The 24,308-nt window shown below is 47.9% G+C and overlaps 3 protein-coding genes across 7 annotated transcripts in view; 2 read left to right on the top strand and 1 right to left on the bottom strand.

Annotated features, from left to right (window-relative positions):
- The window catches only part of SLC6A9 (solute carrier family 6 member 9), a 54,375-nt gene extending 48,835 nt beyond the window's left edge, over positions 1–5,540 (top strand). For all 4 annotated transcript variants that reach the window (XM_083446096.1, XM_083446095.1, XM_083446097.1 and 1 more), the window contains 5 exons: positions 712–846; positions 954–1,053; positions 2,414–2,514; positions 2,874–3,044; positions 3,152–5,540. In XM_083446096.1, coding sequence (XP_083302222.1) covers positions 712–846; positions 954–1,053; positions 2,414–2,514; positions 2,874–3,044; positions 3,152–3,370 — 726 coding nt within the window. In that variant the 3' untranslated portion in view covers positions 3,371–5,540. The remainder of the gene's footprint in view (positions 1–711; positions 847–953; positions 1,054–2,413; positions 2,515–2,873; positions 3,045–3,151) is intronic.
- CCDC24 (coiled-coil domain containing 24) lies at positions 5,491–19,253 on the bottom strand. 2 transcript variants are annotated; one of them, XM_083446113.1, is made up of 9 exons: positions 19,009–19,253; positions 17,518–17,678; positions 15,580–15,764; positions 13,717–13,824; positions 9,377–9,463; positions 8,337–8,391; positions 6,974–7,043; positions 6,645–6,765; positions 5,491–6,255 (listed from the first exon to the last, which is right to left on the bottom strand). In XM_083446113.1, exons 2-9 carry the CDS (start codon positions 17,671–17,673, stop codon positions 5,886–5,888), a joined length of 1,152 nt encoding a protein of 383 aa, XP_083302239.1. In that variant the 5' UTR covers positions 17,674–17,678; positions 19,009–19,253; the 3' UTR covers positions 5,491–5,885. The 2 variants fall into 2 exon arrangements, with proteins under 2 accessions (XP_083302239.1, XP_083302240.1); XM_083446114.1 differs by having other exon boundaries at positions 17,518–17,705; positions 19,009–19,252.
- A 378-nt stretch (positions 19,254–19,631) lies between these two features.
- On the top strand, positions 19,632–24,183 carry LOC310680020 (von Willebrand factor C domain-containing protein 2-like). The gene is made up of 3 exons (XM_083446140.1): positions 19,632–20,199; positions 22,840–22,969; positions 23,511–24,183. The coding sequence occupies exons 1-3, from the start codon at positions 19,852–19,854 to the stop codon at positions 23,693–23,695; spliced, it is 663 nt and encodes a 220-aa protein (XP_083302266.1). The 5' UTR covers positions 19,632–19,851; the 3' UTR covers positions 23,696–24,183.
- The last annotated feature ends 125 nt before the right edge of the window (positions 24,184–24,308 follow it).

Below are 24,308 nucleotides of genomic sequence, written 5' to 3'. Positions count from 1 at the left end.
GTATAGGCACTTATGTAGAACAGGCACACTTGCAATTGGGGCACTTGAGTGCTTTAGTTGGAGGGTTGGGTATGTGAGAGTGGGCACTGGTGTCTGAGGCATTGCAGAACTGGGTGATGGAGGGTTTGACAGAAATCACCCAGGGCACTGCATCAGAAATGAATTCTCTTTTTTCCAGACTGGGTAGAGCAAGGACGAGCTGAGTCACATGCTTAGGGACTAGGGATAGGTAGCCAAGCTGGTTGCATCCAGATGTTTTGGACTACAAATTTCCCATCCGCCCCATCTGACATGGCCAATGGTCAACGATGGTAAAAATTGTAATCTAACAACATCTGAAAGGCATCTCTTTGGCTATCCCTACTGCAGACAAAAAAGTTACATCATTTTTCAAATAAAAAACCATTATTATTATTATTTTATATCACAGCTTTTACCCTGACAGGGACTCACTGTGGCTTACAGATAAAATAAGAACAGATAAGAATGGTGTTATATAAAATGTTATTTGTGCCCAAAGAAAGCATCTTTGATCACAGGCTGTGGGCCACATCTCAAACAGTCCAGATCCTCACCCTGAAAGTGTATTAGAACTGGTTCAGGTGGAGGAGGAAGGCAGCAGGCCCTGTTGCTAAAGGGGGTGGATGGAGAGGTTGGAGCCATCTCAACATTCCTCACGTCCTGTTTCTCCTTGGTCAATTCTCTCCTTAGTTCTGCCTCCTGGAGACTCTCGTCACAGCCATTGTGGATGAAATAGGAAATGAGTGGATCATCCGTCGGAAAACCTTTGTGACTCTAGGTGTGGCTGTAGTGGGCTTTCTTCTAGGGGTTCCACTCACTACACAGGTATGGGGCACAGGGAGAGGGGGCATTCGTAGGGGAGTCAGTCCTTACTGAGCTGAAGGCAATAGGTCTTGCCCATACTGACAGCTTTCCTTCCCTCCATTCTCCAGGCTGGCATCTATTGGCTGTTGTTAATGGACAACTATGCAGCAAGCTTTTCACTTGTCGTTATTTCGTGCATCATGTGTGTCTCTATCATGTACATCTATGGTAAGTATCCTGAGAGTTGCCTGGAAGCTTCTTCTGGGGTAGCTAGTCAAGATGTGGGCCATTTGCACTTTGTCCTTTTTAGATGTCAGGAATAAGCTGGGCAGCGATTGACATTCCCAATCAGAATTGGGCAGAGTATTCCACAGTCCAACAAAACCTTTCACTGGTAGTCAAGACTACCAAGACATCTTTCTTCTGTCTGCAGTGTGGCTGACAGATAGGAACCCTAGAATTGTTAGGGAAATTGAATAAATTATATTCAACAAGAAAAAGGGACTGTGGTACCTCTGGGAGGGAAATCAGCAAACTCTCTGCTCATTCTTGGCTTGTGAAACCTTCACCATAGATCAGTTTCTCCAGACTAATGATGAAGGCAATGTTTTCGCTAGTCTCCAAATCCAATTAGGAGTAACGTCACTCAGGCAGGGCGATATGGATTCTGTTGAAGATAACATGTCCAACAAGGCTTGTACCAATGGTCAGTTTGGTGAGGCACTTGCTGAGGTCCAAGATGCCGGGCTGATCTCCCATTCGCCAGTGAGAGAAATGCTTGTTGCTAGGAAAATAAACTGTGCAAGAGCAGGCCTGGTGTCAGCATCTGGAATCTTGGACAACTGCTGAGGCCTCAGTATTATTTCTTGGCCCACCAATGCTGATAGCTGCTCTGGATCCTCTGTGCCTTTCAGCTGGGACTGCAGGTAGCACTATATCATCACCACCACCACTCCCATCACCACAATTTATTGATCACCTTCTTAAACCAGTGGTCTTAAGGCAATGTACACATAAAATAATTAAAAGCAATTAAAAACACAATAACAATAAATACAATTAAAACCCTAAGGAGTGGACACTCTTGTAAACAGCTATTTATCCAGCTGGGAAAGTCTTTGCATTTCCCACAGTGCCCTAGAGCTACACCAGGCACCCAAGGGCATTGTGGGAAAGTACAAGGGTGTCTCCTAGCTGTCTGTGGAAGTTGGCCCACTAGAGGGCCCAGTTCCCACCCCACCCCACAAAAGAAACACAACCCTGGAACTGGCTGTGTGCAAGGGTTCAGCTCCGTTGTCTCATCCAGGTCCTTTCCCATGAAGCAGTTGAAACCTCTGGGGCAAACTCTGACTATCTGGTGCTCTGCTTCCTCTGTCAAAGCAGGGGAAATCTGTGGAATCATGATGTGGGGTGGGAAGAGAGACCCATCACGCTGGGAGAGAGTGCACAATCTACAATGTGGAGTCCCGCAGACACCCTGCTACACACAACAGGGCCCATGGAAACCTCCAACAGGCCCTAGTGCCTAGTTACAACATCCCTGGTTCATGCCACTCCTCTGACCACCCTTTGCCTCTGCTTCACACAGGGCACCGGAACTACTTCAAGGACATTGAGATGATGCTGGGCTTCCCACCACCCATGTTCTTCCAAATCTGCTGGAGATTCATCTCTCCTGTTATCATATTTGTGAGTGTGTGACGAGAACACTCCCAGTGAGAGGGGGCTGGAATGGGAGGGAGAGGACTGTGAACAGCCACTCGTATATGAGTTGGGGGAGGGGGGAGACGTTAGGTAGCGCACCAGTACAGGAGAGAACAGTGCCAAGGAAGAAGACAAGGGAAATACCAACGAGGAAGAACCACATCTGCAGAGGCAAGAGGGGTTCCCAAAGATGCAGTGAGTGTAACATTGGGCATAAGCGTAACCAGTATGAAGGAGGACAGGAGGGTGTGGAATTAGGGCAGTTGCCTGATGCCATCCCCCCCCCCCCCTCTTGCTCCCCTTGGGCTTTGTATCACTCAGTCTTCTTTCCCCTCTCTCCTCAGTTCATCCTCGTGTTCACAGTGATCCAGTACCGACCGATCTCCTACAATACCTATGTGTACCCCACCTGGGCCATCTCCATCGGTTTCCTTATGGCGCTCTCGTCGGTCGTCTGCATCCCTATCTATGCCGTGTTCTGCGTGTTGCGCTCAGAAGGGGACTCGCTGATGCAGGTGAGGCTGTCCGTGAGCAGGCTAGCCGAGCGCCCCCTGCCTTGGATCCCAATGGCCAAGGGCTCTGAAACCACTAACCCACTCCCTTGCCTCCTGTCTCCCTGCAGCGTTTGAAAAACGCTACCCGTCCCAGCCGCGAGTGGGGCCCAGCCCTTATGGAGCACCGGAAAGGCCGCTATGCGCCCGTACTCAGCTCCTCCACGGAGTCCCAGCTGGAGGTGCAGCTGCTGAACCCCGAGAAGCCCAAGAGCGACGAGGCTGGCGTGGCTGTTGCCATCACCGTGGGAACCAACGGCTCTACCCACAGCCAGGACTCCAAGATCTGAACATGAGCCTGGGAGGCAGGGCAGGGAGCCCTCCTTGCACCTCCCCTCTCCCACCTGCCCTGGTTCTCCAAACCCTACTCTGCTCAGATATATGACAGCGCCCCCCCACTGGGTGGGGGAGCCCTGGCTCCCGGGCTGCGCCGGACTCTGGGGGAGGGGCTGTGAGTTCCAACCCCACCCACCTCATTAGTGCCCCCGTGCCATCTTGTAACCCTCATGTTTACAGTCACGTTCGGATGGCCCCAATTCGCAACCAGGACCAGGGTCAGGGGTGGGGAGGGTGTGCACTGGCTGAACCGTTGGGGGTGCCCTGGGAAAGGGCACCAGGAGGAGGGTCAGTTGGAGCCTCGCTGGCTCAGCAACCCCTTTGGGGGTGGATTCTGGCAGCTGCACCTGGGCCCAGGGGGTCTGGTATCTATTGGGGGTAGTATGCCCCATACTGCCCTGGATCAGGGCCCTGGGGACTGGCCCCACAGATAAGCAAATGGGGGGTTGGGGTGGGGGGAGGGGGAGGGCAAGAGGGTTGGTTGTAATTGTAAATGTTAATCCTGACATTCTAGGCATCGCTTGGCCACAGGCTAGGCAGCCTTCAGCTAGGCTGTTGCCCCTGCGAGGGCTTTTCCAGAGATGCACTTAAGACTGCACCTCCCCCCCCCCAACCACTGCACAGACCTTCCCAGCTTCCCCACCTAGGAAAGGAAAGCTAGCTTCCCCAGCACTTAACAATTTGCACTTCTCGCCATGGCCTCCCATGAGAAGAAACGTTCCTGCTAGAAACTATGTATTGAATTTGGCAGGTTAATGATTGGGGTGGGTGGGTAGCGGGCAGGAGAGCTCTCCTTAATTGGGTTGCAAGAGCATGGGAGGATCACAACTCCATGAACAAAAATATGCACTTGTCTCCCTCCTGATCTTAATATTGAGCCTTATTTGCACACCATCCAGAATCGCACACCTGCATAGTGAAACATAAGCAAACAGCATCTCTCACAAATAGAAAAAGTGACAGCTGAGAGGCTGGATGCACCGTATTACCATGATAGACATCTTGGGCAGCGCCACAGACTCTGGGCAGCACATGCAGCCCACTGGACAGATTTTGCCCAGGTGTGCATTCTTGGTCTAGACAGCATCTTCCCGATGCTCCCCCAAGCCTGTTATTCTGGAGCACTTTTCTACACTCTTCCCCTAAGAGGAATAAATTAATTTGAATGGGGTCTCCACAAAGGTAAGAGACCATTGGGACCTAGCTCTGCCCTATCCCACAGGGAAAGGGACAGAGCAACCATGGTGCTAAGAGCAGATGATGTGCCAAGTCCTGCCCACACCATTGCAGGTGGGAAAGACACACACACACAGAGCAAAAGCACAAGCTTCCCTAAAGGCTATCCTGGCCAGGCCTGGGTTCCATGTGGCCCACTTCTCCACTAGTGGTGGGGGCAGAAGCTGCTAGCTTCATGGTGAAGCTTTGGAGAAGTTGGCCATAGGCACCAGCCCCGTCTCCAGCTCCAACGCTTTTCTCCCTAACACAAAGCAGGGCCTGTGCTGCCTCGGATGGGTAGGAGGTACTAATGGTTCCGTCTTTCGGCCTCACCGTCCCGTGTTTCCATGTCAGTGTTGCTGCCTGCACTTTACCCCCTAGAAACGCCTGGGTGGAGGAGACAGGAGACCCCGGCAGCCACAATCCTGTCTTGTACCCCGATGCCAATTCACTTAACCAATGCCAAACAGTGCATGTCGGGGGCGCCCCTCAGCTCCCAGCCGTGCACGATTGCTGCGGTGTAGCCATGGTGCCAACAGCAAGGGCACACCTGGCTCCTACCCACATGGTACCTGCTCCAGCCAGTGGCATGGGCATAGCAGCCAGTGTTCAAGTGCCAAACGTCTGCATCGTGAGCAGTTAAGAGGGAGAGGGGGGACAGATGGCTCCATGCCATGATGGTACTTTTGCCCTAAGCCGCCAGCCCCCAGACCTTCCCTCCTCTGCGCCGAGGCTGCACTATTTAATGCATGGTTCCGTGTCTGTCCTTTCCTCCTGTGTCCAAGGCGGCAGCTAGCATTGCCGCCTCATTGTTCATAGCAATAATTGTGACGCGTCTCCCATACTGTGACTCTTCCAGTTGTAGATTTTTAAAGTCTGATAGATTTTAATGAAATTTATATTCCTGAACCTTGGGTGGTACAGTTCTTTGGTGTGCGTGGAGGAATGGGGAAGGTGTGGGTTGGGTTCACAGCCTCACTGCCACAAGGCCGACTGCTCTGTGTTGTGGACAAGAAGGAGAAGAAGCATCTCACTGGCATGAGTCCCACTTGCAAGTAGTTTATCTGCATTCGTGGGTTGGGGGAGGTTGTGTGTATGCATTTCTTTGCCTTTTCGCTTTCCCTGGAATCTCATTGACCCTGTTCACAAGGATGAGCAAAAGGCAACAGCAGCAACTCTTGAGGCACAGGGTGCTGCAGGGCTGGGTCCCTTGAAGACTCTGCAGCTCAAGGGAAGGCGGCAGCTCTCCATTCCCTAGCTGGGTCCTTTGCATCGCAGCAGCCGAGTGCGAGGGCAGAAGCGGGGCACTGGGCATGGCTCTGTAGGAGGCGTGGGGTGGAAGACATGGTCCAACCCTGCTACTGCCAGCCCACAGGCTGAAGCAATCCTGCCCCCTTTCAGAGGCACTGGCAGCACAGGTCTGGGCAACAGAACATCATTGTCCTTCCTGGCTTGGTTGGGTTCCTCACCATCTCGCTGCGGCCATCCATAGGACCCTCGTGCTGAGTGGCCCCGCCGGGGTAGTGCCTGATGGCATAAATGAGAAGTCTGGTCTCTGAGAGTTGGTGAAGAAGCCGGACTGATCTCTCCAAAGCTTGGTCCTTTTGCTGAGCCTCTTAAGCCACTGTGAAAGGAAAGGAAGGGGTTACCAAGAAGCAGGAGGTGTTGCCCAAGCATCTTTCCATGTAAAGCATCAAGGACAGAAAAGCCTTAGTCACTATAGCAGAACTAATGGGTCCTGCACAGAACAAACTCCAGAATTTTTACTTAAAATATGGCAGGTATGCTAGAGACCATACAGCACAAAGAGCCAGCAAGATGCCCCCTCTAGATGTTAGACTCCCAACAGCCCCACTTGGAGGGCACTGCGTTGGTGACCCCTGCCATAGAATAATAAACCAAACCTGAACTATGCTTGCACCTCTCTGCTGCAGGCGCCAGTTTGACAGCTACCCCTCAGTTATAATATTATGCAGCTTCATGGTATCATAGCTTTGGTGCTTGCAGGCTCACCTGAATTGCGGTTGGTAGCTGCTACTCCCAAGATGTTTTGACATCAGGGAAGGGCTGGTGCCTGGCTTAGGCTGGCTTAGCTGCAAATCCCGTTCCATGGCGCGCTTCTCCTCTTGCAATTCTGTGGAGAGAAGACCCTATTTCATGGGGATTGGGGGAAGCAACAATCATGAAGAGCATTGGGGCTGGCACTCACAAAGAGACCATGCCCACTGCAAACACCATTCCTTGGCAACACCTGCCTAAAGATGATGGCTATAGGCACCATGATGCTGCATCCCTTCCCCAGTTCCCAGCCTGGCCGTATCCGAGACTCGGGTTCTGCATACCAGCCATGGTGGGCTCATGTGTTGCCTCTAGCAGCTCTGTAGCATGGTGATGCGCCTCCTCCAGTTGGCACTGTAGAACATGAAAAATGCTATAGGAAACACAACGCAGAAGAAAGAAGCTGCTCCTTTAACTATACCATTTCTCTTAAAGATGTACGTGTTACAGGTTTTCCTCATGTTGGAATGTCTTCCCGTATTAAATACTTTACTTTTCCTCCCAGCCTTCTAGTTGCCCCAGTAACTGCAGAAAGCTAATGGATAGGCACCAGCGTATCCAGTCCCTTCAGCTGAAGATGCTCATTTCATATTCTTCTGGAAAACAGTCTGTCAGGTTGCTTAGAAACTTAGTGGGCTGACTTAATAGGCTCTCATTTGCTAGAGGTTTTTAAGCAGAGGCTAAATGGCCACTTCTCAGGGATGCTCTAGCAGTGGATAGCCTACATTGTTGGAGGTTGGAGTAGATGATCATTGGGACTAGATGATCATGCCAACTGCAGTTCAACTATTGTTTTGACCCTGATTCCGCAGTCACAAGTCACTGTGATTGACTTGGCAGCTCTCAGCACTATGGGTGTACTGCTGCAAAGGTGTGTTTTAATAATTAATAATAATCATCAGACACTGGTGACAGGAAGTACTCTTGCAGCAGTCCTGCAGCCCAATGTGATGGTGTTTTCACATCCAAACCATCATAACAGTTTTCCTGCCACTCACATCTTTCCTCGGCCCCTCCCTGTCCCCCAGATTTGGGAAGGAGACAAAAAAGCTAGCTATTTGGGCAGTTGTAGAACTGGTATGAAAGCCAAACACCCTTGTCACTCCTCTCAAGAGTTCTGACCCAAGGCCTGCCCACACTCTGTTCTAACCCAGGCTGCCATAGCCATGGGAACAGCTTTGTATATACAGCTCTGAGACCAAGCTCCTATGTGGGCAGGAGGGAAGACATGAGAGCAGTAATACTAGAACTTGGGTCCATCCAATGAAGAAGATGGTTGCAACATTCAGGACAAACAAATGTAACTATGGAATTTGCCCCATGAGATATAGGGATGGGTGTCAACTTAGATGACGTGCCATGGGGATATCCTGCATGCAAGTTTTCTATAAGCATCTGTGAGAACAGGGTGCTAGACTAGATGGGGCTTTGGTCAGATCCCACAGCGCCTTGCCTCTGTTATTACACAATAGTCTAGAAGGGCTGAGGAAATGTTGCCGCAGATGCTCCACCCAAGCTGCAACACAAACCAGTCTCACAGACCTATTGGCCAAAACTTGAAGCAAATGCTTGGAAGCGCATGGGAGAAACACTGCTTAGGAGGAACTCTAGAGACCCTCCTTGAGATGAGAAGGGTTCAGCCCTTACCTGTAAATAGGGGATGTATCTTTCCAGATCAGAGCACTCATCCTCTAGCAAGGTTCTAGGAAAAATAGTACAGCCAGTGAGAGCCAAAGGAGGTGACACATTTGGGACAGAAAGCAATTGCCAGCATTGCAGACTTGGTGTCTCCACATCTTCCTTACTTTTTGTTTACGTTCCCAATGTAGGGGCTGGCAATTCAAATGAAAGTTAGATGTGAGGATAGCCACAATCTGCTTGCAATGGCAGCTCATGTTGCTAGGGATGAGAAGAGAAAACCACACTTCTTTGAAGCAGTTCGTAACTAGGCACAAGTATCTCTAATGCCGACAGTGTTTCTAAACCTTGTTTTGTACTCTGCTGCTCTCCTTGTTCAGAGTTCCCCAAGTTCCTGGCTGGTGAACACTTTCTGGCATTTCTGGGGGTGGACTATAGCAAGCTCTCTTCAATAACTATACATACTGCCTGGAATATGCAGGATGCCCAGTGGCACAAGATGGAAGAATCTTTACAAAGCCCTTTGTGTGTTCCCCACTGGAGACTGCACTGGGAGCCAAGACTATGTATGGCTTAGACACCACACTCCTGTGTTGCTTCTTGACCTTCTCTTGAGGTTCCCACCTTTTTATGCTATGCCCTTCCCACCAAGTTCTGCCACAACTGTTGTTTGATCTGCTTCACTCCTTGCAATTACACAGAGCAAAATGTGCCATAGAAATTATATCTGTACCCAGAGGAAGTTTGGAAAGAGACTCTTGCCCCTCCTTGTCTTCATGATTGTGGTATAGAGGCCAGACTGGGAGACAGCTGATGGGGAGAGTTAGAAGGTAGAATACAAGCTGTTTGGGTCCATCTGCACACATTTTCACACAATGCCATCCTCAGCTTCCCTTCTGTCTCTGCAGTGAGTTTACTGTTCTCAGGCACAAGGTCTTCTGTTATATCTGCCTTCCAGACACCTGCAACGGATACCTGTAACCCTCTTGTGCCTTCTTCCCTCTTACAATATTTGTGCAAATAAAAAACCTAATAGAGCAAAAACTTACCGAAGTTGAGAGGCTACCTCACTGATATGGGCAATATTCAGTTTATTACAGAAGGATTCCAGATTAGCAGTTCTGGAGAATAATGGCCTAAGGAAACAGAAATTGGGTGAGACTTGCATTTTCCTGTGACCAGACGGGCTTGATGCCTGCAACTGGGCATTGCTGCACTAAACAAAGCTTGGTTGGGACACTGGCACAAGGATCAGGTAACAGAATTTGGTTGGGGATGTCAGTCATTTTATTTCCAGGACTCCTAGTCTCTTTCAATGAGTTGTACTCCCATCCTCTCTGTATGGCTGTCACAGGACAAGGATTCATCAGACTGAACTAGCATGCTTCTTAGAACTCAGACACAGAACATTAAAATCACAGACTCTGCCCCAGTAGAAGCAACCCTCATAATAGGAGAGGAAGCATAAACTACCCAATCATGGTCCTTCAGCCCCATCCTAACCACAAACAAACTACCTAGAGAGTCTCTTGAAAACTCTCCAAAACTACTTTAAGGACAACAATGTGGACGAGATTGCAGCCCCCCTTCTCTGGGACACAATGAAAGTGGTCATCAGAGGAGCTTACATAAAGGAGAGGACATCCCTTAAAAAACAAACTTCCTCAAAAATTGGTAAATTAGAACAAGACATTTCAACCTTGTCATCACACTACAAACAAACAGGAGCCAAAAAAAACCCTCCTTAAATCCATAGAACAAAAAAGAAGGGAAATTGACTCTCCAGAAATCACTAAAACAGTGATTAACATCCTATACCCTAAACAATGCTTTTACGAATATGGAGGGAAGAACTACAGACTATTAGCAAACAGATGCGGGGGGGGGGTGTCACTCAAAACAAGTATACACTGTGTCACTATAAAAGACAGTAGCGTTAACATCCTCCACTAAAGAAATAACCTCAGAATTCTATGCCAACCTATACACCTCCCGCAACCCACCTGAACAGGAAATCAGAAGATTCCTAACAGGGCTGACCATGCCAACCATAACTGCAGAGGAACAAAAATTCATGGGGACACCATCGAAAATATCCCCACAACAGCACACCCATTTCTCCAAAACAAACTAAAGAAAATCCCCACAACACTGATGCAATCAAAGAACAATGGGAGCATCATATAGGCTATGAAATTAACCCCACCCAATGGACTAGAATGTGGTCTATACCTCCCTTTAAGTCCATATCAGCCAAAAAAAGGAACTCACTCTGAAACTCACCTACAGGTGGTACTTAACACCACGGAAACTGAAGCTGATATGCCCAGGAACCTCACCAAGATGTTTGAGAGAGTGTACCTCCACAGGCACATACCTCCACACATGGTGGAAATGCCCTATAATCCAACCCTTCTGGACAGCAGTCCTACAAGAGATACAAAATAACTAAAGTGTTAGAACTCACCCCAGAACTGGCCCTACTGAACATCTTCCAAGACCATAATGACCACTCACATTATAGAGATCTTATAAGCCACCTACTCTCAGCAGCCAGAAGCCTCATAGCCAGACACTGGAGAGACCTGTCAGGAGTAAACATGAACCAATGGTATCAAATTGTATGGGAAACGGCTTTGCTAGAAAAGCTAACCAATAAACTGACACGGGAAAAATAGAAGAAAACACATTCACCCCAGTATAGTTCCAATTTATCACAGCCCAACAAGACAATGACAAGAATTCACTGACAGCATACGTACGAATCAACCTGGCTTACCTGACCCAACAAGCGCCCCCCCCCCAATGCAAACAAACCCCATTGAGGCAGCCAACCACACCCTGCTCCCCAATACATCTCACTACCAAGGAAATGTAATAACGAATAGAAAGAGACCCTACCCAGTTGACGCTGACAAAGAACCCCACAAGTACACTATACAAAAGAATATAAGCCTCACCACACCACCCCTCCTCTCCCCCCCCCTTCTTCCCCAAGCTTATACCGTACTCAACACTAATGTCTCACAGCAAATGTAACTGACTTGTAAGAAAGACTGTACAACCTGAAAAAGACAAGGCATTTTTTACTTTTGTAAACCAAGAAAATCTTTAACAAAAACAAACTAAAAAATAATAACTCAGACACAGCCCTGGAATTACGAGCCATAAGAACAGCATAACCAGCTTTCACACAGGCGCCTAAACTTGGAGTTGCTTTCTTCATTTTGCCACAGATTTTGATCTAGGTAAGCAAGCATACCTTGTGGATACATACTAGCTGAATAAGCAAATAGACTTGAGACTGCTATTAAGTCTCTGGGATCTTAATCTATGGGACACCGAAATGCATATCTAAACATTTTATCTAAAGCTATTATGGGGGTTTAAGCCTAAACTCTTGAATCCTCAAGATAAGTATATTCTTAAACGAAAGGAAATGTGCATTTAGGAAAACAAAAACAAGCATAAAATCAGGCATATAAGAAAAACAACACATGCTAACACATTACTGCCCTAATTTTAGGTGTGATAGGCTTGGTCAAGAGGATACTGCTGTGAAAAAGGTCAGTTCTATGTTGTGGATCATTAGGAAATAAAAGTGCTGATATCATAAAGCCATTACAGTGGTACCTCGGGTTACAGATGCTTCAGGTTACAGACTCCGCTAACCCAGAAATAGTACCTCAGGTTAAGAACTTTGCTTCAGGATGAGAACAGAAATCGTGCTCCGGTGGTGCAGCAGCAGTGGGAGGCCCCATTAGCTAAAGTGGTATCTCAGGTTAAGAACAGTTTCAGGTTAAGAATGGACCTCCGGAATGAATTAAGTTATTAACCAGAGGTACCACTGTATACAAATTGATTGTGACACCACACTTGGAATACCGTGTACCGTTCAGGCTGCCTCACCTCAAAAAGGATATTGCAGAGCTGGAAAAGGTTCAGAAAAGAGCTACCAAAATGGTCAAAGGGGTGGAGCAACTCCCCTATGAGGAAAGGTTACAAGATTTGGGGCTTTTTAGTTAAGATAAAAGGCAAATAAAGGGATATATGGCGGTAGTGTAAAGGGATATATGACAGTAGCGTAAAGGGATATATGACAGTAGTGTAAAGGGATATATGACAGTAGTGTAAGATTATGCATGGTATGAAGGAAGAGGATAGGGGGAGAAAAATGCCCCACTCAAAATACTAGAACCCAGGGCCATCCAATGAAACTGAATGTTGGAAGATTCAGCACAGACAAAAGTAAGTACTTCTTCACACAGCGCACAGCTGAATTATGGAATTCACTCCCACAAAATGTAGTGATGGCCACCAACTAAGTTGGCTCTAAAATATTATTACAGATCACAAGTGCCAGCTTGGCCCCGCAACTGTGGGTGCCCAGGGCTGTGGGTGCCATGCAGTGTGCATGGCCCTGGCACCAAAATTTGTGGGTGCCTGGCCACTTCATGAGGAATTTTGTGGGTGCTCGGGCACCCAGGGAGTTGGCACCTATGATACAAATTCATGGAAGAAAAGGTTATTAGTGGCAGCTTGCTGTGATGGCTATATTCTGCCTCCACTGACAGAGGCAATATGCCTCTGAATACCAGTTGCTGGTAATCACAAGTGTGAAGACCACTGTTGCAGTAGGTCCAGCTTATAGGCTTTCTATAGGCTCCTGGCTGGCCAATGTGAGAGCAGGATGTAGGAATAGATGGGCCTTTGGATTGATCCAGCACAGCTCTGTTGATGTTGTTTTATGATTAGCACAAGTTATTAGTCTATCTTTAGACTGCTCTTAGTTTCTTCAACTAGATATAAAAGGAAAACATACTAGGGGTGGGATTCACCTAACCATCTCTGTCAGTGGAAGCCCTGCACAAAGATTTCTTCTTCCTCAATGGGTCTCCCCACTGCACTGATATTGCTCCATCTTTGCTGGCTGAGTCTGTAATTTCACGGCCTCTCTGACTTAACATTAAGGTTCTATCCAAAATGGAGACTTATAATTTAAGTGGGCACACCACTGCTAATTCTACATGTGCATAATATGCATGTCTATATAAATAATACAAACACATTTCTAGATTAATACCACAATGGGACTGAAACCAGCACGGAGGCCAACACATTGCAAGTCCCCGCTCCTGAAACTTGTATGAGGATCAAATGGGATAACAGTGATCAGCCCCAAACTGCCCATGGATGCAAAAAGAACAAATCGCTGCTAGGTTTCTAAGTCTATGGCATATGGCACTCTATGATGTTAGGCTTCCTAAAGACAAAATCAGTCCTGGATTCTGAGACCTCCTGTGGTGATACAGTTCATGGTGTTCTGGGTAAGAACAAGTTACAGCCCAGAAGCTCATTGTGTGGAGGCTGCAGCTTCCTTCAGTCTTACCTGACTAGGGCACTGCTCCCAGATGAAGACTGACTATTGCCAGCATTTGCCTTCAGGGCAAAGGTGACCACATGAGGGCTGTATTTAGCGATGGCACAATCTTGGTTCCTGTGAAGCAGAAAACGTACAACCATAAGGCAATTGTTCATCCCCAGTCTTTGGGATGACAAGGACAAGAGAAGACCAGTTGGTGGCAGTGCTGGGTCACAAAACCACCCAGTAGCTGGAATGCATAGAAGCTTAAAAGGAAAAACAAGCTAGACTAAAGAGCCCAGTGAGGTCCAATTTTCCATACCAAGTAGACCACAAAAGTAGTTTGACACAGAACCAAGAGAACACATACTGTATTGTGCAGTGGGGAGACTGAGGCAAAAATTTGATGCCACCCCCCAGTCCTTGCCCTGCCTTCCCAAAGCCAGCTAAGTGAGACAACGGGCTTTGGGAGAGTCCTAGAGCACTCCAGGGAAGCAGTAATTAGGCTTTGGGCAGGAGACAGGAGGACTCTAGGACCCTGCCAGATCCTTTACACCTCCTTCGCTAAGCCTAGTGCCTTGCTTATCTGGCTTTGGGAAGGCAGCATGAGGGCTGGGGAGGGTGTCAAATGTTGCCCAGGGCCAACAAAACAGGCCTTGAGGGCTACATGCAGCCCTCAGGCCATTCATTGGACCCAGTTCTAGGCAGCACACAGGGAGCCATGACCTGTGCTCATGTCAATTCAACAAGAGGGGAGCTATTTGAAAGTAAGTAACAAATGCAGAATTTCAGGTTGTGACAGAGATAGTAGAAAGGTTTGAAGGGTGTGAAGGGATTCTCTGATATGGCAACATGGTACAAACAACTCCAGCATGAGGAGTTTGAGAGCTCATCCCTTACTAGCCAGCCTGTTCTAATCCGTGCCTTCACTGAGCTATTCGTTGGTTACACAGGGCTAAGGCAGAGAGCAAATCCTCAGGCAAGGGTTCCAGCAGGTGCTGATCCCAGTGCTCACTCGGATGAATGCTCACTTTGAACTTGGAGGTGGGACATAATCCCAGCCTCAGGCTACGGGCTGAACACACCATAAAAAACAAACCCACTAGCAGGACTGGCATTCTTGATAGAGGCGCTCAGCAATGCGATTCCTGCATGATGTAAGGGAGCTAAGTGGGAATGACAAAGGCTATATGATTGAGACCCAAAGAATAGGAATGTAAGGCTGGAATTAATTCTACAGATAAAGACTAGAGAGACACACAAACTGACAAGCTGCACTTGAATGGGGAGCGCAAGTTACAGATGGAGGTGTATGGTGCAAACATATGTTTGGCACAGGTTATTTTTGCTGGACATTGGCCATCTGAGTGGCAATCATGTTGAAACTATACTGGAACTTCAAATTAAATTGCATTGGAGCTGATATTTCCTAGTAAGCATTTCTGGAACAGTCACCCTTAGAAGGCAAAGGGAGAAAGAATACTGTGTCAATAGTGTAAATATATAGTTTAGTCACTAGGTGGCACTGGACTTATTTATATCTGAGTGGAATCAGAGGTTTCCCCCATCCTGTTCTTGTTAAGAGAGACAATCAAGTTATTGTCTAGCCTCCTAACTGATTTGTCCCATGAAATTCTAAGCCTCTCATAACAAATAGTTATGGCTTCCTCAATCTAGACTGCTTTGGCCAAAAGATGATATAAAACTCACCCATTCCGCACACATAAATGCCACCAGCCACATCAGTTGGAAACTAATGGGCTCATTCTTATATTGAATAGGCTTCAGGTCTTAATATATTCTGCTTGCTTTTCTTCTATCCCTACTATCTGCTCCCCCTCAACTCAGCCCTTAATTATCTCAAGTCCCTTCTCTTCCAATCTCCAGTACCTGCCCTCCTGCGATGCCTTCTGCTGTAGGCCAATTAGAAGAAGGCGGATCTCCTCCCTCACCAGCTCCTTGAGGTTGGGGGGAGCTGCCAGCAAGGCCCAGCTGTCAGCTGCTTGCAGTGGGCTTTGTTCCACTCCAAGGCGGCCTGACTGCAACTCCTGATGGAATTCCAACAGTGTCCGCACCTGTAAATAGGGAAGGGGTTGGACTGCATTAGTGCATAGCCACATGCAGAAATTCACACATGTGCACATTGACACAAACTGCAATAACTTTCTCAAAGTTACCTTTCCCCCACCCTCCACCTCCCCAAATGATAAAGCACTGACAAAACCTAAAAATACAAGTTGCACTCCCATTCCCAGTATTGCTATTCTGCAAACCTGGAAATCAAGCCAGGTGCCTGCCTGCAAGAAAAGAAAACCAATACCTAGCCATGGGTTAATTACTCACCTGATGGTAGACAATTACATTTCATAAAGGCCACAGTCAGGGAACTGACAACTTTTCGGAAGTATGTCATGCATCAAGGGAATAAAAGATGCCTCAGATGTGATAAATGTGTGTGAGAGCACACTGAATTCAGTAAAACGTTGCATGTCCCCAAAGACTGGGAACAGACTATGAGGCTATTAGTTTATGTGAAGAGTATTTTAGGATTAAGAGTGAAGTTTTTAGGTTTTTTTAAAAAAAACCTTTCGCAGAAAGTGGGCAAAGAACACCAGCCAGGACACTGTCATTCCAATGTAATTGGCAAGAGGGCACTGCATTGTTGCTGTCTGTACACTCCATAAAAGGTGCAAAGCTGCAGACAGCCCACCCACAATCATTCTCTCCCTCCCCCCATGAGGAAAGTCAAGGTCATGCCGCAAAAATATCTGCAGGATATTTGTAAGGCAAGCAAGCGCCAGAACTCCCTTTCTGGCCCCACACATCCACAAGAGGAACGTTATGGTACAGCTGCTTCCCTGGGCGGCCTCTCGGATATCCAATTGGGGAGGGGAGCAGAGACACATACAAGAACACAGCAGGGAGACAGGCAGTACCTGGGCCACATTTATCAGGCTTGTGATGAAGAGGTAATAGACAGCCAGGTGAAAGACCCCATAAAGGCTGGGGAGGGGGTCACTGGTCACAATGTTGGGGGGGGGCTGGATCTCAAGCAAAGCTCTAACATGAAGAAGTGATAGAGTGAAAAAGGTGCCATCTTGTCAGGGTGTGCTGTGCTTGCTTTTCTGGTTTCAGGAGGAGGTAAGGCAATTACCATGTGAAAAGCCTCTGGGATGTTTACTGTTCTTCTCAGCTGCAGTCAGGACCATGCTGAATAAAGAAAGGGCATGAATGGCTGGAGGAGAACAAAGGGCCTGGGATAGCATGGATTAGGGGCTCTGGCCAAGCATTAGGAACCAGCTGAGCTGGGAGCTGGCAATCGGGGGACCTTGTCAAACAGGGAGGGGGTGGTTGCAATATTTTATCCCCTCCTTGACTTGCCTTCTCAGATATGATTTCCTTTCACTGAAATTAAACAGCACTCAAAGCAGATGTAAGTGGCAAACCAGAAGTTTTCTCCATACAAGATTATCAAAGACATGAATACTACTCTATATGAAAATGCATGTATGCCAAAACTAGTGGCCAGTGCTCAGTGGAAGGGGGCTTAATACAATTTATAAGCCCCCCTCAGCTCCACTCAATTTTAGCACTCAGTCCACTCCACTCAATCTATAGACACGAAAGGCGGGCCCTTTCATCAGTCAAATCCCCTTGCAAAATTAGTGCTGCCCCTTTAGCTGATGAGACCTAGATTTGATGCTTTATTCAGATATCCCTTTGTCACCAGCCACTTCTAAATTGTGTAATAAGAGGGGTGGTTTGTTTGTTTGTTCTGCTCTTTTGTGAATCATTTTGAATAGGAGATCCAGTATTTCGGTACTTAACCTCAGCATGAAGTTCCAAGCTCCGTTCCACAAGGCCATGACCCAAGATAGCTTTCGCCTCAAGCCTCTCACTGGGTGCCAATTGTTCCTCTACCATTGTCCAGAGTGATGGCACGGACTGCAAGGATTCCCCACATGCACCAGGCAAGGGCAACATGGGTGCTGTATCCGGTTCCACAATAAATGAGGCTTTAAAAGAAAAAAAGATTGTGCCAATGAGACAGTGAGTAGAAGCTCCACTTCACAACTACTCGGTGCAACAAGCAGTGGTGCACCTAGGTACTTTTAGACACTGAACTTAATGGTTTTACACATGGGCTGCTGCCCTCCCAAGATTCACAAATATTATTGAAAAGCATTGAAAGTATTCAAATATCTGAGGTTCTGCCCCCCCAAACAGAAGCCTGGCCCCCCACAATGTCCTATTTATGAGGTATTTTTACCCATGATTTCCCAAGAAAAGCCCAACAACTTTGTTCGTCCCCAACTAAAATCCTGGCCACATCCATGGTTTTACACCCCTCTCCCATTAGACAGCCACACATACTACATTTGTCAGCTGTCAGTTGTAAGGTAAGCCATTCGATGTTTTATAACTGCTCCTACATTCCTGATACATTAGCACAATAGATAAATGGTTGTGAAATACTCTGAGCATGTACAGTTTCACATTCTAAACTCACTTAAGTCATAGCACTAGCATTACAGGAATACAATGGAGTTTGCTTCTGCTGCCCTGATGTTAAACATATTTATGGGGGTGGGGAGCACCAAGGATGAAAGTAAAAGTAAAAAATAGAACCGAGTGCCGTGTACATGATAACCACCCTCTGACTAAAACTGTTGTAGAAAATAAGGATGCCGCTGTGACTACCATCAGCGCCAATAGACCACAACATGCCCATGCCAGCCCAGGTGCTGCCACAGGTCGTTTGTTCCTGACTCCATCACCTGACACTCTCTAGATGGCCATTTGAGGTGCCCCATTTTTATGGTGCTCTGTACTTTCCCCCTGAGTTGCACGATTGTCTACAAATCATATTTCTAACACGTGGGCCACCAGAGAATAAGAGCATATAATTTTTCTTGCTCCCCATATTCATCCCCTCACATTAATCTCGAGAGTCACACTAATTCCTGTTAATTTATTATTATTATTATTATTATTATTATTTGTACCCCACCCATCTGGCTGGGTTTTCCCAGCCACTCTGGGCGGCTTCCAACAAAAATTAAAAATACATTAAAATGTCACACATTAAAAACTTCCCTGAAAAGGGCTGCCTTCAGATGTCTTCTGAATGTCAGGTAGTTGTTTATAGCCCCAAATGTAACCTATTGCCCATTATCCCTCCCCATAGTTGCTTCCCAGTGCATAGTTGCTCACCTACGTCTCGGCCCACCGAGCCCACTTCCGCCCCAGACCTTTTACTCTCCCCACACTTCCTCACTCCCTACGGACTCACGGGCATAACTCTGCGGTAGCCCTCACCTGCGACACCGGGCGGAGGGGCGGAGGGCCAGGCGTCTTGCCCTAGCCGAGCCCCCTCCACCCTCTAACTCTCAGGAATATAAACTCGCCGTCTCCATGGAAACGCCCCGCCGCGTTCCTCTGAAGCCTCGCCTCTTAAAGGAGCCGTGCCCACGAGGCAGACAGGATGTCGGTCGAGCGTGGAGACGGGGGTCCTGGGGGAAGGAAACGTGTGCGTTGACGCTCTTGGCGCGCCCGCGCTTGCACCCAAGCAATCGGAGGTAAAGAGAAGCCACACGTCGGCCAGTTTTCATCCGGGAGGGGTTCCACTGGCTTTACGCTTTGGCCAACAGTACAGTATTGAGAAACTTATTTCTTTGCCCATTAATGTTCCTAGGAATAAGAGGGGCGGCGGGGGGGGGGGGGGAGAGATCCAGCGCCGCGCGTGTTTTGGAGGCCGCGGAGACTGGGAACTGGGGAGACGCAGCATTCGCTCCCCGGATGAGTGTTCGAGGGGTTTGGAGAGGGAGCACAGCAGACTTTTCTTAGCAGGCTTTTCCTGAGGTGCAGATAGGGGGCCAGGTCCCTCCCACCGCCCCGGTCCCGCCCGCTCCGTTGGGGAGGGGGTGCTGTGCCCCTGGGCGGGCTCGGGTTGCAAGAAGGGGCGGGCCGGGCCGGGCGGCGGCTGCACAAAGGCCGAGGCGCGCCAGGGCGGTTCTTAGCCGCAGCTTCAGCAGGCAACCTCCCGGCGGTACCCCGCAGGCGGCGTTGGGGCAGACTGGATGCCCACTTTCCCCGCCAGCTCTCCTCCGCTTCGCTTCCCTACTGCTGCTGCTGCTCTGCTCCTCCCTCTCGCCAACTCCCATGCCCGGCATCTGTCCCTCGAGTTCAGCGATGCCCTTTCCGTTGGCACAGCTGAGCTTAGCGCTGCTGCTGACTCTGGTGCCCATCCCAGGACTGGCCGGGCCAGTGACCACGTGCGATGCCAACGGGAGCCTGTACTACGTTGGGGAGTGGTATTTCCTGGACAGTGACCACTGCACCCAGTGCGAGTGCACAGCGGAGGGGCCCGCCTGCGCCCGCACGGACTGCACCGCTCTGCCACCTGCCTGCATTCACGTCAGCCACTACCCCAGCGACTGCTGTCCACGCTGCGAAAGGGTTGGCTGTGAGCACCGTGGACAAGTGTATGAGCTGGGGCAGCATTTCCAGGTAAGGCATTCACGGGACAATTAGGCAAAGGGGTGGCATGAGAAGAAATCTAGAGCGAGGTGGGCAGGGCTGAATATGTGATGGATGGCAAAGTGAGGATATTCAAAAGCAGGAGAAAAGGCGAATGCTCCTGAAAAAGGCACTGTCTAAGAATCGCAAGCCGTCACTTTTGTTTCTTAAATCTTGTTCTGAAAGGGAGGCCTAGGCAGGAGAGTAAGAGACTGGAAGCAGGAATGCTGGCTGTGTCTTTATAGTTTGTTCGTTACTGGCTGAAGGAAAAGAAAATTCAAACAAAACTAATAAATTGCATTTTTCCAAAGTGGGCGAGAAGCACCAAATCAAAAGTGCACTATGAAGCTGGAGGTGCTCTTAAGATGTTCCCATAAAACCAAAGCTCTTTGATAATTCAGAAGGCAATTTTATTGGCTGTACTACCTAGCTGAGCATCCTTTGACTAACTGAATTTCATTTTCATCCATTTCTTAGGCCTGACATTGACCAGTTCAGCACCTTGCTTCTGGCTATTGTCTGTTGCTGCCAAAAATGTGTGTAGTTTATTTTAGGACTTGAGTCAGACCAAACAATCTCTAGCATGGCTGACTTGGACAATTGAGGGTGGGTGGGGAAAGGAGTATTTTTGGCACTAAGCCTGCACTAGCCGAAGGGAGTCAAATTCTGGCCCTGAGGCTGCAGGTGGAAGATCAAAGCCCTCCATTTCTGGGCTCCATGCCTCTTTGGACAGCATGAATTGAGTGTTTGCAAAAAAAAAAAGTGTATTGATGAAGAAAGGACCAGTTGCTACATATAGTCAAAGAATGGGCAGTGGAGTTCTTCCTAGGTGAATTGTCTGTTACCTAAACATCAAATTATTGTGTGTCGTTTTGATGACTTATCTATTGGCCTGTCCCATTTACCCAAACACAAAATTCTATTGAAAGGTACACAGAAAGTAACTGCTTTCTGCAAAACCATACTGAGCCATAATTTCCCCCCAAATAATAACTTTATTATGGCCAACCAAAATATCATAAAATAGCAAGCAAGCTTTTGATTATCCAGAACCATTCAGCTGGGGCCTAATTTGCCCTAAAATACTTTGCTCACCCAAACCTTCACAGTTCTTTACTAGGGATGGCCAGATTTTGCTCTAGGTCCAGAACATCTGGGTTGTGGATACAGTAATATAGGGCTGCTTCCCAACACTTCCTGGAACTACCGGTAGGTTATCTTGCATTTGCTTACAAGCAAGACAAGTGCTATAGATCTAGAGAGAGAAAAGTTCTGTAATTAGGAAGGGTAAGCACTTTCCTTTGTACTGTAAGTTTGTAGTAAGAACAAGATATCAACTTGCCAGTGAAGTTGTGCAATCTCCTTCCCTGGAGTTATAAAGATGATCATGGACAATTATATCATTAAGATATGATTTTTGGTGTTAAATGTTGATGTCATCTTCCAGCTTTGTTATTTTAAAGTATTGTGACGAGTGATCTAGAGCAAGTGACCAATGTTTTTATTTGCAACCACTTGAACTTCAGTGGAGCCCAGTCTTTATCATCACCCACCCTGAAGGTGTGAAATCAGACAACCAACCTATTAGTTCAGGAGGGAGGGAATTTGACAGAAGGTAGAATCTTGGAACTTTCCCCTTAGGGCAGAGAACAAAAGCATGTGGCTTGGCTAGAATTAGCCTCATGTTTTGCAAGTAAGAAGGTGAATGAGAGGTGAGGTGCTGAAAATGACTTCAGTATCCTTTGCTGGATATTTTAAGGAGGAGCTTGATTGGTTAATGGGTTCCAAAACACATTCATGGGCCTTTTTAGCATATTGGGATTCCTGATGGTTCTGCGCTACTGAGGACGATCTCTCACTCACTCACAGTTTTCTCTATTCAACATTTTCTTATGATCAGTCAGTTTCCCCAGTGGCCAGCCGCATGATTATTTGAGAGTAATCTTGAGTTGGCCAGAGCTGACAAGATACGCAAAATCAAGGGAGATTGGGACAGAAGCTTTTTCTCCCTCATTATCTATCAATTCTTGGTTGATAGTGCCATCTGATGGTATAATCCCAGTACTGCCATGGCTATGCATTCAGTTTGGAATGCTTCTTCACACATTACAAAAAAAAGGAAGATGGTGGGCCTTATATGTCTCTTGTGATCACCCCTTCCTCTGTTACTTAAAGCACAGATACAGGTAAGCAAAGATGCAGGCAGGAGCCTAATCTAATTAAGTATCTGAGGCATGAGTTCCCCACCTGCTTGCATACGCACATCTCTTTGCAAATTACAGACAGAAGACATGACTAATTCAATCTGGAACAGCAAAAATCCAGTCAATTCTGCAACATGGTGGTGTCGGATGGATGGGTAACCTATTTCTCTGAGCCTAATTTCATTAGGAGGAAAAGGGGAAGGGAAACAGGGTAGCAGAGAAGGTGCCCTACCCACTTTGACTCTGGAGCAGCACACCACTGGCATGCAATTCTGAACAGATTCCCAAGGGAATGCAATTCTCAGAAAAGAATTAGCTTCTGCACCACTGATGCAAAATAGTTCTGGAGCTGCATCATCATCATCATAACTGTGTGCTGTCCACGTAAAGCTGCCTTGCTCTATTGACCAGTCTTTGTCTCTCACAGCCCTCAGAGTGCGAGCAGTGTACCTGTGACCTAGATGGCATCGCTCGTTGCCTAGTGGCAGACTGCGCCCCTCCGCCCTGCGTCAATCCAGTCTACGAGAAGGGCCACTGCTGCCCCACCTGTGAGGATGGTGAGAAAGACACACCTTCCCAGCAAGGGACAAATGTTCCACTTCAAGCTGTTCAGAAGGGGGAGAGAACTTTGTCTCCCTCGCTGTTCAGGGCCCCTGTCCTAATGGAGCTGGGAAGTGAGAGGAATTGGGCCAAGCTGACCAGACACAAGCTTGCTTAACTGAACAGGAAGCTTCCTACTTAGAAATGATGGCGGGGACACCTGGTAGCCCCACCTCATCTTGAAGGATTTGACAGGTGTTTAGCCCTAGTGTTAGAAGAGAGGCTCCCCCCAAAATGAAAAATGTCCTCCTGGTACAAAAGCAGCCTCTAGCACAGAACCTGTGGACGAACAGGCACTAGGTGAGCTCCCGGTCGAGGATGGGGTGCAAGGCTGGAGTAATAATTTATAATTTTATTATTTATACCCCGCCCATCTGGCTGGGTTGCCCCCACCTACACATGTACTCTTAAACTGCTTGCCATTTCTGCTTCTAAGAGTCATGATGAGACTTCTGCAAACAATGGCAGACTCTAATACATGGACATGTCTCTCCACAGGGCCCAACTGCTACGTGGATGGGAGCCAGCGACGCGTAATTCCTGCTGGGGAGAGCATATGGGTGGGGCCCTGCACCCGTTGCCGCTGTCATGATGGCCAGGACGCCGGTTACTGGGAAGGAAACCGCTTAGCTAAATGCGAGCGGCTACGGGGATGCCGGGCTACAGGTGCACATCACACCTGAGCTGCTCCAAACACCAAACAATTCCTGGGCCAGCCATTCTTCAGCACCTGCAAGGCTTCTGCTTATCCAGACAAGCCTTAGTGTGCCCTTACACCCAGCCCTGGCCCAACTCCTTCAACCATACACATAAGCAATTGCCAGTCCCAGACCCCTTTCCAGGTCTACCCCCTTTCCCTTGACAATGTCTAGAGTTATTACACAGGGGAGTAGCTCATATGAGAAAGCCCATTTTATTTAGGATGGGTGGGCAACCTGTGGCCATTCAGATATAGTTGGATTCCCAGCTCCCATCAGCTGTAGCCAGCATGGCTAATGGTTAGAAATAATTTAGCCACATCTTGAAAGCTAGAGGTTCCCCATTTGATTTAGGGAATCACCCACCAACCACCACCACATTCCCACTCCAACTTCAACTAAACATAGCATCTTTTGCTACTATTTAACAGTTTTTCTCTGTGTGTGAGCATCAATAAAAGAACCTTGTAGAAGAGTTCTCTCTTGTCTTCTGGGCTGAGTAACTACGCCCAGAGTTTCCTGGGCCAGAAAACCCACTCCCTGCTTTAAACAAACTTGGTGGGGAAGCACAATGAGGTGCCATTCATTTGGAAACGAA

The sequence above is a fragment of the Podarcis tiliguerta genome (assembly GCF_965153285.1).
Source record: "Podarcis tiliguerta genome assembly, chromosome: 6".
Lineage (NCBI taxonomy): Eukaryota > Metazoa > Chordata > Lepidosauria > Squamata > Lacertidae > Podarcis > Podarcis tiliguerta.
Note: the sequence above shows the minus strand (reverse complement) of the source record. Positions and strands in the feature narration are given on the sequence as shown.

What these genes read in the sequence shown, in the direction of transcription:
- LOC310680020 (XM_083446140.1), top strand. Translation starts at nt 19,852, where the DNA reads ATGCCCGGCATCTGTCCCTCGAGTTCAGCGATGCCCTTTCCGTTGGCA. An exon ending in AGCTGGGGCAGCATTTCCAG is followed by an intron (nt 20,200 to 22,839) that starts GTAAGGCATTCA and finishes TGTCTCTCACAG; the next exon opens with CCCTCAGAGTGCGAGCAGTG. An exon ending in CTGCCCCACCTGTGAGGATG is followed by an intron (nt 22,970 to 23,510) that starts GTGAGAAAGACA and finishes GTCTCTCCACAG; the next exon opens with GGCCCAACTGCTACGTGGAT.
- CCDC24 (XM_083446113.1), bottom strand. Translation starts at nt 17,673, where the DNA reads ATGTTGCCCTTGCCTGGTGCATGTGGGGAATCCTTGCAGTCCGTGCCA. An exon ending in GGGAGCAGTGCCCTAGTCAG is followed by an intron (nt 9,464 to 13,716) that starts GTAAGACTGAAG and finishes CTGTTTCCTTAG; the next exon opens with GCCATTATTCTCCAGAACTG. An exon ending in AGCTACCAACCGCAATTCAG is followed by an intron (nt 6,256 to 6,644) that starts GTGAGCCTGCAA and finishes TTCCTTTCACAG; the next exon opens with TGGCTTAAGAGGCTCAGCAA.